Source organism: Eucalyptus grandis, chromosome 1 (genome assembly GCF_016545825.1).
Source record: "Eucalyptus grandis isolate ANBG69807.140 chromosome 1, ASM1654582v1, whole genome shotgun sequence".
NCBI classification, from domain to species: Eukaryota; Viridiplantae; Streptophyta; class Magnoliopsida; order Myrtales; family Myrtaceae; genus Eucalyptus; species Eucalyptus grandis.
This window is the reverse complement of record NC_052612.1, coordinates 38,185,657-38,200,020: the sequence shown is the minus strand read 5'-3', so window position 1 is coordinate 38,200,020 and position 14,364 is coordinate 38,185,657. Positions and strand designations below refer to the sequence as shown.

At 45.0% G+C, this 14,364-nt stretch overlaps 2 protein-coding genes across 2 annotated transcripts; one reads left to right on the top strand and one right to left on the bottom strand.

Annotated features, from left to right (window-relative positions):
• Positions 1–8,874: 8,874 nt before the first annotated feature.
• LOC104435892 (pre-mRNA-splicing factor ISY1 homolog) lies at positions 8,875–10,704 on the bottom strand. Its single transcript, XM_010048591.3, has 2 exons — positions 10,138–10,704; positions 8,875–9,617 (listed from the first exon to the last, which is right to left on the bottom strand). The coding sequence occupies exons 1-2, from the start codon at positions 10,547–10,549 to the stop codon at positions 9,127–9,129; spliced, it is 903 nt and encodes a 300-aa protein (XP_010046893.1). The 5' UTR covers positions 10,550–10,704; the 3' UTR covers positions 8,875–9,126.
• A 114-nt stretch (positions 10,705–10,818) lies between these two features.
• Positions 10,819–11,155, top strand: LOC104435891 (mitochondrial import receptor subunit TOM7-1-like). Its single transcript, XM_010048590.3, has 2 exons — positions 10,819–10,836; positions 10,898–11,155. Exons 1-2 carry the CDS (start codon positions 10,819–10,821, stop codon positions 11,153–11,155), a joined length of 276 nt encoding a protein of 91 aa, XP_010046892.2.
• Positions 11,156–14,364: the final 3,209 nt, after the last annotated feature.

Below are 14,364 nucleotides of genomic sequence, written 5' to 3'. Positions count from 1 at the left end.
AGACCATGAACGTTGTATAACAATTTTGTTGAAGATAGGAATCACATCAAAGTATAACAGCTATATATACAAATATAACCAAACTCAACAAAATTACTCTACCATCAAAAAAGAAGTATTAGTCATTGTTTTGGCAATATCCAAATTTTAAGGTGATCTTTTAAATCAAGAGTTTTTATTAGGGAAAATTCCAAAAAGGGATTCGAAGTGCCATCTTTTTCTCAAATAAAGACCTGAAGTGTCATTATTTTTTTAAATAAGGATCTGAAGTAGATGTTTCAAATGGGGACCTGAAATAGTTATGTATGTTTCAAATAAGGGCCCGAAGTGATTATGTCCGTTACAAATAAGGACCTAACTTTCCGACGGTCAATGGTATTTTCACCATTTGTCATTTTCCCATTTTTTTCTTCCTTTTTTTCTTTTATTTTTTATTTTTTTGGTCCTTCTTCCTCTTCGTCGGTGGCCAGCCGGCCATCGACAATGCCCACAAAGGGCTGGGCAAGGGCCACCCACGCAAGCCACAAGCGAGCGACAGCCTTGCCTGGGCGAGGCAACCCTCACCTAGGGCCCATTCGCGAGGTCGGCCGCGCCGGCCCTAGGTGAGACCGACCCCTCACTCACGGCCGACGAGGGCTGGATGACCTCAACGGCCGCTAGTAAGGGTTGGTCGGCCCCAAGTGAGGCCTAGGTGAGACCGACCCTAGCTAGATCTGGCGAGGGTGGCCTTGCAGACCCTTACCAGAGGCTAGCGACGTCGCACAACCCTCGCTAGCCATGAGCAAGGCCACCCTCGCCAGATTTGGCGACGGTCAGCCTCACCCAGGCTGTTGAGATATAATATGCGGAAATAACAGGATCTTGCAATTTACGTCAACGCGAAATCATCCGAGAAATAAACGAGAAAAATAAGAACACCAGAAATTTACATGGTTCAGTCCGAGTATCGGTACCTACATCCACGGGAAGAGCCAACAGTAAATAATCCACTAAAATTGGAGAATCAGAGTTTACAATCGCTCAATTGCTCAAGTGTTTCCCACACCTAGATTTAACCCAAAATTCAAAGTGTTTATCAATAAACAACTCACTTAGGAATAAACTCACGGCACAAAATTACTGTGCGACAACTTTCTACGTACGGCTTCGCAAGGCTTCAAAATCTTGCGGCTCTTCTTCAAGCGATGTGAACGTGCGGCTTCTCACGTACGTAGGCGGAGACTGCAGCGGTTGTTTTGCTTCGTGCGGCTTCTTGGATCGTCGAACGTTCGTCTCTACGTAGGATTTTCTTTTCTTTTATACGTGTGCCCAAAAGTCAAAGCTTGACTTTTGGGCCCCACACATGGGCCCACTTTGTTTTTGACTCACGTGCAGATGGGTTTCGGCCAAGCTTCTTTCCTCTTTTATTTTTCTTCCTTCATCGATTAAAACAAGTACGCCCATGCCGTGGGATTCTGCAGGCTTCGAAGCAAACAAGAACTTTCCTCCTTTGCTATAAAAGTTAGTGCCATGTACTCTACCTCAGTCGAAGATAAGGCAATGTGATCCTATAAGGACGATTTCCAACTAACTACACCACCCGCTAGCGTAAACACATACCTTGCTAAAGACCTGCAATCATCCAAGTCACCGGCGTGATTCGAATCCACAAAACCAGTGGTCTCACTGCCATTGCTATCTCTTCAATATACTATACTCACGTCTGTTGTCTGATTCAAATATCTGAAGATCCACTCCACTAACTTCCCAATGAGCTTTATCAGGACGCTTTATATAGCGACTAAGAACGCTCACTGCTTGTGAAATATCAAGCCTAGTGCACACCATAACATACATAATACTATTCACGACACTAGAATAAGGAACATGGGACATATGCTCCTCCCCCTCCTTAGTTTGCGGTGATAATTTTTCTGAAAGTTTAAAGTGCTTCGCTAAAAGTGTACTTACAGATTTCGCCGACTGTATGTTAAAACGTGCCATTATCTTCTCAATACATTTGTTTTGAGATAGACATAAAACTCTTGCAGCCTTGTCACACAAAATCTCCATACCCAAAATTTTCTTTGCAGCACATAAATCTTTCATCTCAAATTCAGCGTTTAACTGCATCTTCAGCACATTAATATCAAACATATTCTTAGCTGCTATCAGCATATCATCAACATATAATAGTAGATAAATCAAAAAACCATTCTCCAATCTCCAATAGTAAACGTAGCTATTTATCTGACTTTTCAAGTAGTCTTGACTAGCCATGAAAGCATCAAAACGTTTATACCACTGCCTAGGAGATTGTTTTAGCCCATACAAAGATTTTTTTTTAACAAGCAAACATGATCTTCCTTACTCGGAATAGCAAATCCCTCCGGTTACCTCATGTAAATCTGCTCCTCCAACTCACCATGAAAAAACGCAGTTTTCACCTCTAGCGGCTCTAACTCGAGATCCTACAAAGCAACTAAGGCAAGTAAAACACGAATGGAAGTATGTCTTACCACATAAGAGAACACCTCATTGTAATCAATGCTCTCATGCTGTGTATATCCTTTCGCCACAAGTCTCGCATTATACCTCGCAATGCCCTCTTTCCGTTTGAAAACCCATTTACTTCCGACAATCTTTTGACTCTTAGGTACTTTGACCAGCTCCCATGTCTGATTTCGATGGAGCGATTCCATCTCTTCACTCATAGTCCCTAGCCACTGTGACGACTCCGAACTAGTCATCGCCTTAGAATAAGACGAAGGCTCATCTGTCTCCACCTCATCACCTACAGTTAATGCATAAGCAATATATGTATAACCATAACGTACTGGTGATTTAATTTGCCTTCTCTGTCTATCTGCGGCTATACTCTGCTGCGGCTTTGCTAGTTGTTCACTATCACTGACTTAAGAAATTGTGGTTTCATCTGCAGTCTCAACTTCAGTTACCTTCGAGGTCTTCGGAGTCTCCACCTGAAGCTCCACCTCACTTATGACACCATGATCTATCTTCTTATGACACCATGATCTGTCTTCTCTACTGATTGTGTCTCAGAACTCCTCTGTTGAAGCATTGCGGTTTCGTCGAAGATCACATCTCTGCTGATTAGAAAACCGGGTGATCTGGGATCGGTGCACCACAGCTGGTAGCCTTTTACCTCATGTGCATAACCCAGAAATATACATTTCTTCGCCCTCGGCTCAAGCTTACCATCACTCACATAAGCATACGCAAGACATCTGAATATACGTAATCCAGAATAATCAACAGTTTTCCCCGACCACACTTCCTCAAGAGTCTTCCACTCGATAGCAGATGATGGAGATCGATTAACCAGGTAACATGACATGTTCACTGCTTCAGCCCAAAATTCCTTGCCAAGTCCTGCATGCGAAAGCATGCATTGAGCTCGCTCAAGCAAAGTTCTGTTCTTCCGTTCCGTCACGCCATTCTGCTGTGGTGTCCCAAGTACTGTGCGGTATCTTACAATACATTATTTCTTGCAGAACTCGGTAAAATCTTTACCACAGAACTCCATGCCATTATCGGTTCTTAGGCACTTGATTTGCTTATATGACTGCTTCTCAATCAAAGCATTAAATTTCTTGAACCGATCAAACAAATCATATTTGTGCTTTAGAAAGTAAACCCATACCTTCATCGAATAATTGTTGATAAAAGTTAGCATATATCAGGCACCTCCTTTTGAAGGAACCGAAGACGGGCCCCAGACATCTGAATGAATATATTCAACTGGTCGTTTGGTCGAATGAATACCTGTGGTAAACTTAACTCGGTACTGCTTCCCATAGATGCAATGCTCACATAAGTCCAGCTTTTCTATTTTCTAACCACTTAACAACCCCCTTTCACTTAGCATCGTCATACATGCCTCACTCATGTGCCCCAAACGCATATGCCATAATTGAGTCAAGTTAGAGTCTGACTCACCTGGTGAAACTGCAGCGGTTCCGGTCACAGTCTCTCCTAGTAGATGATAGAGAGTATTCACTTTCTTCCCATTCATCACTATCATGGCACCTCGAGAGATATTAGTACTCCACCTTTAGCGGTGTACCTACACCCGATGTCATCGAGTGTCCCCACAGAAATAAGATTCTTCTTGAACTTCGATACATGCCTCACATCTATCAATGTGCGCACCACCCCCATCGTGCATCCAGATCCGAATTGTCCATATCCCCACGGCCTTACAGATTGCATTATTCACCAAAAGAACCCTACTACCATTTGCAGCTTGGTAAGTAGTCAACCAGTTTTTATGAGGCGTCATGTGATAAGAACACCCCGAATCTAGCACCCATTCGTCTCATGACGAAGTAGCAGTCACATATAAAACAGCTTCTGCATCCCTCTTGCTCCCCTCAGCAACGTTTGCCACACTGCTTATAGCATTCTGCTTATTAACTTTATTTCTCCGCTTCGAACAATCTTTCCTGATGTGCCCCTCCTCGTGACACTCAAAGCACTTCACGAGTCCCTTGGACTTTCTATGGCGTGATTTTGATATGCTTTTACCTCTGCTGTTATTAAGCTCTCAATGTTGTTCTCTATCCCGAATCGTCAGTGTTTGCGCTGCTCCTTTCGCTAGACCATCATCTCGCAACTTTCTCTGCTACTCCTTAGAGAATAAGGTGGACTTTACCTCCTCTGAGGTAATAATAGTACGCCCCTGCAACAGCGAATCAGTAAAGTGCTCCCATGACTCTGGTAGAGAGGCTAACAACATCATGCCATGTTCTTCATCATCAAGTATCTTACCAACGTTCTTCAGATCCAACATGAGTTTATTAAATTCATCTAGGTGGGTTCTAATAGACGTACCTTTAGTATATCTAAACTGAAACATCTTCTTCAGCACATATAAGCGATTATTCAAACATTTCTTCACATGGAGTGTTTGAAGTTTTGCCCATAATGCCGCGGCATCCTTCTCCTCAATAACCTCTAGTAAGACCTCATCCAATAAATTTAACAAGATTATGCTCTTTGTTTTTTCCATCAACTCTACCTTCTCTGAGGCTTTCATTATAATCGACAACTCATCCTCACCATCCAGTGCCTTGGTCAAACCTTGTGTTGTCAATAAAGCCCGCATCTTGATGCTCCATAACACAAAGTTATTTCTCCCATCAAACTTCTCAATCTCATATTTCCTCTCGGACATTATTGCAATAACATAATTTCCAAATAATAATCAGACAAGCTAAAAGCTCCAAATCACAATCAAGAAATCCAACCCCACACTCTGATACCAATTGTTGGGATATAATATGCGGAAACGACAGGATCTTGCAATTTACGTCAACGCGAAATCACCAGAGAAATAAACGAGAAAAATAAGAACACTAGAAATTTACGTGATTCGGTTCAAATATCAGTACCTATATTCACGGGACAGCAAATAATCCACTAAAATCGGAGAATCAGAGCTTACAATCGCTCAATCGCTCAAGTGTTTCATACACCTAGATTTAACCCCAAACTCAAAGTGTTTATAACTAAACAACTCACTTGGGAATAAACTCACGGCACAAAAATTACCGCGTGACAAAACTTTCTACGTACGGCTTCGTAAGGCTTCAAGATCTTGCGGTTCTTCTTCAAGCAGTGTGAATGTGCGGCTTCTCACGTACGTAGGTGAAGACTGCAGTGGTTTTTTGCTTCGTGCAACTTCTTGGATCGTCGAAATTTCGTCTCTACGTAGCTCAATCGCTCAAGTGTTTCATACACCTAGATTTAACCCCAAACTCAAAGTGTTTATAACTAAATAACTCACTTGGGAATAAACTCACGGCACAAAATTACCGCGCGACAAAAATTTCTACGTACGGCTTTGTAAGGCTTCAAGATCTTGCGGTTCTTCTTCAAGTGGTGTGAATGTTCAGCAGAAGTCCTAAAACTTGTCAAGAAAGTGCAATTGAGTTCTAAAATTTACAAAAAGTGCAATCAAGTCCTAAAACTTGTCAAGTTGGTTCAATTCAGTCCTAAAGTTAACATCGTCAAAAAAGTTAACGGAATTGCTGATGTGGCGCTGACATAATATTTTAAATGAATTTTTATTATATATATGGATTTTTTAAATTATTTTTATTCAAAATCTTTAAAAATAAGATAAAAAATTAAAAAGGAAAAGCTAAATTTATTTAAAAAAACAAAACTATTAAAAATAAAAACAAAAAAGGCTGCCGGTGGAGCTTTTGCTGCCGCCCATCGCCGGAGGGGCCGGCGACGACCGCCGGACGGGCTGGTGACGATCGCCGGCCCTGGGCGGGTGGCCGGTCTTCGCCCGGGCGAGGCCTCACCAACCCTCGCCCGGGGTCGGCGATGCTCGCCCGGATCGGGCGCCGAGCAACCGAACCTCATGGTCCTCCTCCTCCTCAGCCTCGCCATTCCCGTCGTCGTCGGCTGCGGGGGCGGCGTCGTCCTCGTCGGCGGAGCGGGCAACGGCCTCGAGCTCCTCCTCGTCCTCCTCGTTGGCCGGCTCGTCGAGCTGCGGGCCGCTCCTCCCCCTCGGACCCGTCCGACAAGGCCTTGTCGGACGACGCCGCCGCTCGCCCGGATCCGGGCGAGCATCGCCGACCCAGCCGATGGTCGCCGGCCCCCACGAGGCTGGCCGGCCCTCACGGGGGCGGCGTGCCCGGATTTGGGCGTCCTCGCCCGACCAGGCGGGTGGCCGCCCTCACCTGGGGCCGACGAGACCTCGCCTGGGCGAGGGCCGGCCACCCCGCCCAAGGCCGGCGACCATCGCCGTCCCCTCCGGCGGCCATCGCCGGCCCCTCCGGCGATGGGCGGCATGCGGAAGCTCCACCGGCCTTTTTTATTTTTATTTTTAATAGTTTTTTTTTTTTAAATAAATTTAGCTTTTCCTTTTTAATTTTTTATCTTATTTTTAAAGATTTTGAATAAAAATAATTTTAAAAAAGACATATATATAATAAAAATTCATTTAAAATATTATGTCGGCCACGTCGCAAATTCCGTTAACTTTTTTGACGGTGTTAACTTTTTAACCGAATTGAACCAACTCGACAAGTTTTTGGGACTGATTGCACTTTTTGTAAGTTTTATGACTCGATTGCACTTTCGACAGTTTTGATTTCTCGCCGAACATATCCCTTTCTTTTATATGTGTCCCAAAAGTCAAAGCTTGACTTTTGGGCCCCACGAGAATTCAATCTTCACAAGCGAAGGACTTCACGCCAAAAGGGAGACCTGGGCCCACTTTGTTTCTGACTCATGTGCAGATGGGTTTCGGCCAAGCTTCTTTCCTCTTTTATTTTTTTTCCTTCATCGGTTAAAACAAGTAAGCCCATGCCGTGGGATTCCGCAGGCTTCGAAGCAAACAAGAACTTTCCTCCCTTTTATTTTATCCAAGCGAATTGAGTTTTTATAACTCTCAAAATCGAGACATAATTTAACACGGGCCTTGCTTGCGGCCGGCAAGGTCACCCAGCCCTTGCCGGCTGTGAGCAAGGCCACCCTCACTAGGGCTGGCGAGGACTGATCTCGCGGATGGCCCCTAGGTGAGGGTCGCCACGCCCAAGCAAGGCCATCCCTCGCCTGTGGCCAGTGGGTGGCCCTCCCGACGAGGGCAACCCTTGCCCAATCCTTTGTGGGCATTGCCAGTGACCAGACAACCACCGGCAAAGAGAAAGAAAAAGAACTAGAAGAAAAAAAACAGGTAAGAAAAGGCGGAAAGAATGGGGAAGTGCCAAATGACGAAAATATTAAAGAATGGGGGAAATGCCAAATGACGAAAATATTAAAGAATGGGGGAAATGCCAAATGACGAAAATACTCTTGAAGGGTCGAAAATTTAGCCGGCTGGCAATCGGTGGGGTTAAGTCATTATTTGAAACAACCAAAATCACTTCAGGTCCTTATTTGAAACAACTAAAGTCACTTTAGGTTCTTATTTAAAACAAAGTCCACTTCGGACCTTTATTTGAGAAAAAGATAACACTTTGGGTCTCTTTGGAATTTTCACGTTTTTATTATGTATTGAGTGCAGAAGAAGTATTATAAAAAGATGTATTAAATATTGCTTCAAAACAAATTTTTGCCCAATGACAAGCTATGTTGTCTGTATTTGATTTTGTGAGAGAGAGAGAACCTAGAATAGATGCATGATATATAATCATTAGACAATAAAGCGTGTTACAGGAAGGTTTTGAAAATTTTAGGATGTTTTGCTAGACGGGTATGGAAGTGGTACCACAAAACAAACTGCAGCAGAGACAATCACAATTGATCCTTTTTCCAATTGCTTGACAATCTAATCCTTCTGCAAACTGAAAGTAGTCGCGAATTCCATGCAAATTGAGAGGTAACGACAAGTAACCCATGGCACTTGCACCACACATCGATGGTAAGTAAAATTTCTCAAGTCCGCTAATACACCGTACCATCTCATTTTTACTACTCTTTTACACTTGGTTAACCTTAAAAATCAATTTTACTATGTACTACTCCGTTCTTGTACTTGACTATGACACAACACGAGATGCTGTAAAACAACCAGTACCATAGAGGCGCCCCTGGAGCATGGAGCACATCATGCTGCAACTTCCAAATCCCAGACGCTACACGAAGTGATGCAGCAAGGTCATGCAAAAACTTCTACCCGGTGCCACCCAAAACATCGCAATGCATCAGATACAAAACCAAATGTGAACGTGGGGAAAGATCACAATATGAAGGACCTTTTACTTTCTTTTTCTGTCCTCGATTATATAACTAAATCATTTGACTCCAGATACAAAGTACAGATTAAAAAAAAAAAAAGACACCAGATATTCTTCTTTGGCGTGTATCCTGCAATAAATTTGTAAAGAAAGAGACAACAAACTTTTTCAAGAGAAATTGGCGGTGCAAGTCTTAAGTCTCTAACATAAGGTCGCATACAACTCAGGCCATATGGTGGAATCATGTTTTGTGTGAATAGAAACCACATAACAAAAGGACCCAAGCGCAAACTCAGGAACAGGAAGCAGAAGACGCATTTTAAGAGATGATACTTACACGAACTATACCATCAAGAATCGACATTGGTAAATATTCTAATCCATTACAGAAGGAAAACTTTAGGCTCAACGCTGAGAATCATAAACCAAGTCACCGCTGAATGTTCAGCATTTCTTTAGCCTCCGTCTGTTCCACCAACAGTTCTTCACTCGCATATTTGTTGAGTAGCTCCATCTTCTTCTTCTCCACAATCATCTTCTCAATCTCCTTCTCATCTGGCAGTGGCACGTGAACCACAAACTCCCTCTCCTTCTCTATTCTTTCCTTCTCCTCCCTCTCCCTCTCCCCCTTTCTTTCTTCCTCTACCACATCCTCCTCCTCCTCAAAGAGCACCTCCTTCACGTTTACTACTTCCCCACTCTTCACCGCCTTCTTCGCCTCCAACCTAATTTCCTCCATCCTCTTCCATTCCTCCACTGCCTCCGCCCTTATCTTTGCTTCTGCCGGCCCCTCTACTCTCTCCAGCACGCCATCCTCGTCGTCCCTGTACCCGTAATAGCTAGCATCAATCCTTTTGTATATGTCATACCTTGTCCTCCTCTTCCTCAATTCCGGCGGCTTCTCAAACAATTCCCGCACACCTGAAAACAGTTTGACGAGAGATCAGCTACAATTCTTGAAGCTAAACAAACAAGGGAAGTGACAAAATCAACCTTGCAGAGATACATTGTCACATCACATGTTAACTGGCAAATTAAACCTAACCCGCATTCACACATTCTGAACCAGGCGCAAAACAAGCTAATAGTCTAGCATATACCGAACAAGGTAAACTCTAAGAACTGTTTCACAATGCCTGCTTCTACACTAGAATCTATGCAATGCAGCAGTAACAGAGAGGTGCCCCGAACTAAAGCATCATCCGCGGCGGCTGTCAATACAAGATCTTCTTGAAACTGGCTTGGCCAGCGGGTCAAGTAGCAACAGTGCGCAGAGGACCGGCATGCAAATGAGAACCCGATAACTGAAGCATGCGACTGAGCTAGTATGTCTAACTTGGCATAATTCACGTCACTCGATTACAGAAACAGGAACTGGCTTAACTTGGTCATATACATCTATGGTCACTCCAACAAAACGCAAGAAAGAGAGATTAGTTACCGGGAAGCTTTTTAGCAGCGCCGAAGTAGCGATAGCCAGGGCCCCGGCCACTAGGGTTGGGGACGTCGACGATGTTGCCCTCCAAATCGGTCATCTTAGGGGCATGGCGGGCGTAATTGGGGCCGCCGAGCTCGACGATGCGGCGCTCCCAATGGGACTTCTCGCGGATGAGCTTGTTGATCTCGTCGTTGAGGTCGCGGATGCGGTGCTCCCCGAGGCCCTCGTTCTGGATCTCGCTGACCTTGTGGCCGATCTCGCGCATGATCTGCTGCCGCCACCTGTCGGCCTCCGAGAGATCGCGGCACTCGGAGGCGAGGTAAGGGCGGCGCTCCTTGGGTTTCTTCTTCTCCTCCGCCTTCAGGGCTATGAACCTGTTCAGCATCGACTGCGCTTTCTCCTCGTTACGCGCCATTTCTCCCCTTTCTGCTCTGCTCTCCCTGTTTCTACACTAACGGCGCGAAGGGCGATCGAAGACGAGATCGACACTGAAACTCGGAGAAGTCGGTAATCGAGCAGTCGGAATCGGCGCCGGAAGGGAATTAGGGTTTAATCAGAAGAAGAAGAAAGAAGAAGAAGAAGAAGAAGAAGAAGAAGAAGGCGAATCGAATCATGTGGATTGGGCTGGGCTTTTCATGGGCCCGAGTTGAGCCCAGACAAAAAGCCTTTTTTCCAGCCTTAAAGATGTTGAGGTCACGAAAAGTACATTTCAGCTGAAGGAATACAGAGGAAAGGAAAGACGAGCAAATTCGGGACGATCTAGCATGGCGTCGAGGGTTTCGCTGAAGAGCGGCGGCGGCGGCGGCGGCGGCGGCAGGGGAAGGGAGGCAGGGGAGGCGGCGGCGGGCGCGCGGCGGAGGAGGACGGATGGGCGGCGGCGCAGGCGATCAAGGAGTGGAGCACGTGGGCGATGAAGAAGGCCAAGGTCATCACCCACTACGGCTTCATCCCGCTCGTCATCATCATCGGCATGAACTCCGAGCCCAAGCCCCACCTCTCGCAGCTCCTCTCTCCCGTCTAGGTCTCTGATTAGCTTTCCCGCTTCTCTTCGTTTTCGGTTTCATTTCTGCCTGTTCGAGCTTCGAGCAGGAGCCGTACCTCACCTTTCCTGTGCTACTTTTGGTTTCGTCTTCACACTATCAACAACCGTTCGCAGCTTTATAGTTTATATAATCGAATCTGTTGCTTGTCGGTTTCGCTTCTGCTGTCGATCGCTCCTTTTATTGCGTTCGCGTTATGTCCGAGCGTTGGGGAATCAGATCGTCTTGCATCTTGTCTTGGCCGTTTTGGATCAGAAATCTTGTCCTTCTGTTAGCAGAAGTGAAAAGCGAAAACGGCGTGATAATAAGGGTCTGCTGAAGGCCGAAAGGAGGGTGCCTTTCATCATTGGCTTCCCTCTTCGTGCCAATCTCCCCTTCTTGTGTGCGCTTCACGGATTCGCTGCAGATCAAAATGCACTGCTTAGGATTATAGAATAACGGAAGAGGGTTATGATTCTCGAATGCTGCGCCGAAGGGTTTTTCTTTGGACTCGAACACTTGCCTGTACTCGTTTTATGCAGAAGCCTTATTCAATGAATACAGCTTTTAGTTATGTGATTGATGATGCCCTTTCTATTTGCCCTCTAGGGCAAACAACTGATTGGTGGCGTTTATCGGTGTTTGGCAAAGCCATACAAGCTCATTATTTTTATTCCTGTCTCCGGCTCCTCCAGTAGGTTAGGCAATAAGTTTTGCAAAGTCCAACAGGCATTACTAGCATTCCCGTGGTACCTGTGGAATCAACTGTATGCGGTTCAGCCTCAAGTTCCTTGGCCAGGCAACCATTCACCCTTCTTCTCTTCCTTCTCGCCCTTATTCCAAAACTGTTTTTTTGCCTTAGGCTATTGCTGGCTGGCAACGCTTGGCCCAAGTAAGCTGTGACTTATAAATAGGAAGATGAGGAGATAACGGGCGAAGGATATTCTCTCTGTTTGCGGAGCAGCATACTGAAAAAAAGAAAAGCGTTCTATAATAGGAATAGGATTGGAAGCGATGATGAATTACGGGAACTTGACTATTAGATATCGGCATTCTCATACTCTTGGTTTCGAAAGGAATGATCGATGTTATTGCATGTCCTGTGTTCCTCTCTATGTTGGGCCCAGTTGGATGATGTTTTGGTTGGCAGAAGAAGGAATGTAGTTCCAAAGATACTGTTTATCAGTGTGACTCTGTTTAGGCTCATCATCCTCATTATTCCTGCACGTCTGGTAATGGATTGATGTTTTTCTAGTCATTTGGTTTGACAATCTTACACCGGGACTATGGGTGATCATTGTATACTGGTCGTAGACTTGACACACTTCTAAAATTTGGCAGGCATACTTGGAGTCAATTTAGGTTATTTGAGGCCTACAATGTTTAATAGCAACTCTTAGCCAGGCAGGATCTCCATTCTCGTATGACAATTTCACTATTTATTTGGTGCGAATGGCTGATTTAAACAACCTTTAAGCATATGAGGCATGGTTATTGTGGAATTTACCTGATACGATTTTTCCCCCTTTGTCTATCTTCTGCATTTGATGAACCAATAGACTCCAAGAGCTTTTGCATGGTCCCTCAGGGTTCATTTTTGTTGAAACTCCGACACAAAGTTTGACTTTGATTTTGATGAGGTGGGATGGGAGATTGGTCCCCTCATAGCCAGGCTCTAGCCAGCAACTGCTGGCATCTGATGTCAGGGGGACATAGGAGGTTTTGAACGCGTGAAATGAGAATGAAAGAGAACTATTCTTTGATGGGGCGAAGTATCTTCTCGGCATATGCTCTGTTCCTGTAATAACTGCATGCTGAGTTGGAATTGTAGGACTTGGGAGTTTTTTGTCGGGAGTCGAATTGATCTGCAGATACTCTTTTTGGAGAGATACTTGCCTTAAGCTTGTTTGATAGAGTTTGTGTTGAAGAATTTTATCAGTTGTCTCACTGGAGTAGTTGGTCTGGCAGATTAGGAAATAGCACGTAGTGTCCTCTATTGTTGTTCTTTCCCTCTGAGAACTGATTCACAGCATAAGAAATTATGCTGGGGTGATGGAGCTTCTGATCATCGTTCTGTCCCGTCAACGTCAAAGTTAAATGCGTCCTTTGGGGTGTATTCACCGACAGGCTGCGATGCTTTTTCCCCTGAAGATGGGTATGGAGACTGAGAAGCATGTTTTCTTTTGGTATCAATAGAGCCTGTTGCGGGACTTGGATTGTAGTGAGATAAATTTAGCCCAGCTTAGCCCCTTGTTTCATTTTCTACTGTTTTGAAACTCTCTGAATTGTTATATGTGTTAATTGGAAGGATAATGGAGAGTCGATTCCTCGAAATGGGAAGGGAACAAAGATATGACAAGGTTTCTACGAGATGTGTAATGATAAAGATGCGTGTCAGGTGCCTCGATTGATTTCCTCGAAGCATGTCGGCGAAAATTTCAGAAACCCGTCATCTACTTTTACACTCCAATCAAATATATCTTCATCTGGAATTTCTATCTTTAGGCATTGTTCTTCCGAACTAACAAGACCGAAATACCCCCACATCATCCAATTCCAACTCTTTCTCTCGTCCTTTCGGTCTGAAAGTTCACACCCTGACTCTCCCAAATTAACTCATTCGTCGCTATCGATCACCTCTAATACCTAACCCATCAAAGCCGTGGCTCCCGCAATTGATGTTGCCGCCACCCTCAACGCCACCACCCCCATCGCCTTCCATGAGTTGGCCCCCGTGTCTCTATCTTTCCCCCTGCCTCGCCTTTGTCTCCATGGCCATCGCCAACCCCCTTTGAGGCCTAATTGACGTCAAGCTTCACCAGGTCAATGTTGTGCTTCACGATGCGGTCGAGCTCAATGCCATGGCTGAGCTTGACACCAAACAGGGACGGTGGGACGGGGGAGGGAGAGAGGGAGCCATGACACAGAAAGGTAGAGATGGAAGGAGAGGAGAAGCATGGCCAGGGTAGACCTCGCCGACGAGGTGGCGGCTTGGCTCGAGGCAGCAAATTGGGATTGAGCGGCGTCTATGGGCGGCTTTGACTGAGAAGGGGCGAAGCTTGGGTTAGGTAGATGTTGTGATGAGTGGGTTTAGCAAAGTTATTATAAGTAATATTAAACACAATTTGCTTGTATATTCTCAACACGACACGAGATAAAATACAAGCGATAATGAGATAATATGAATATACAACTACACGATACGCTTAAC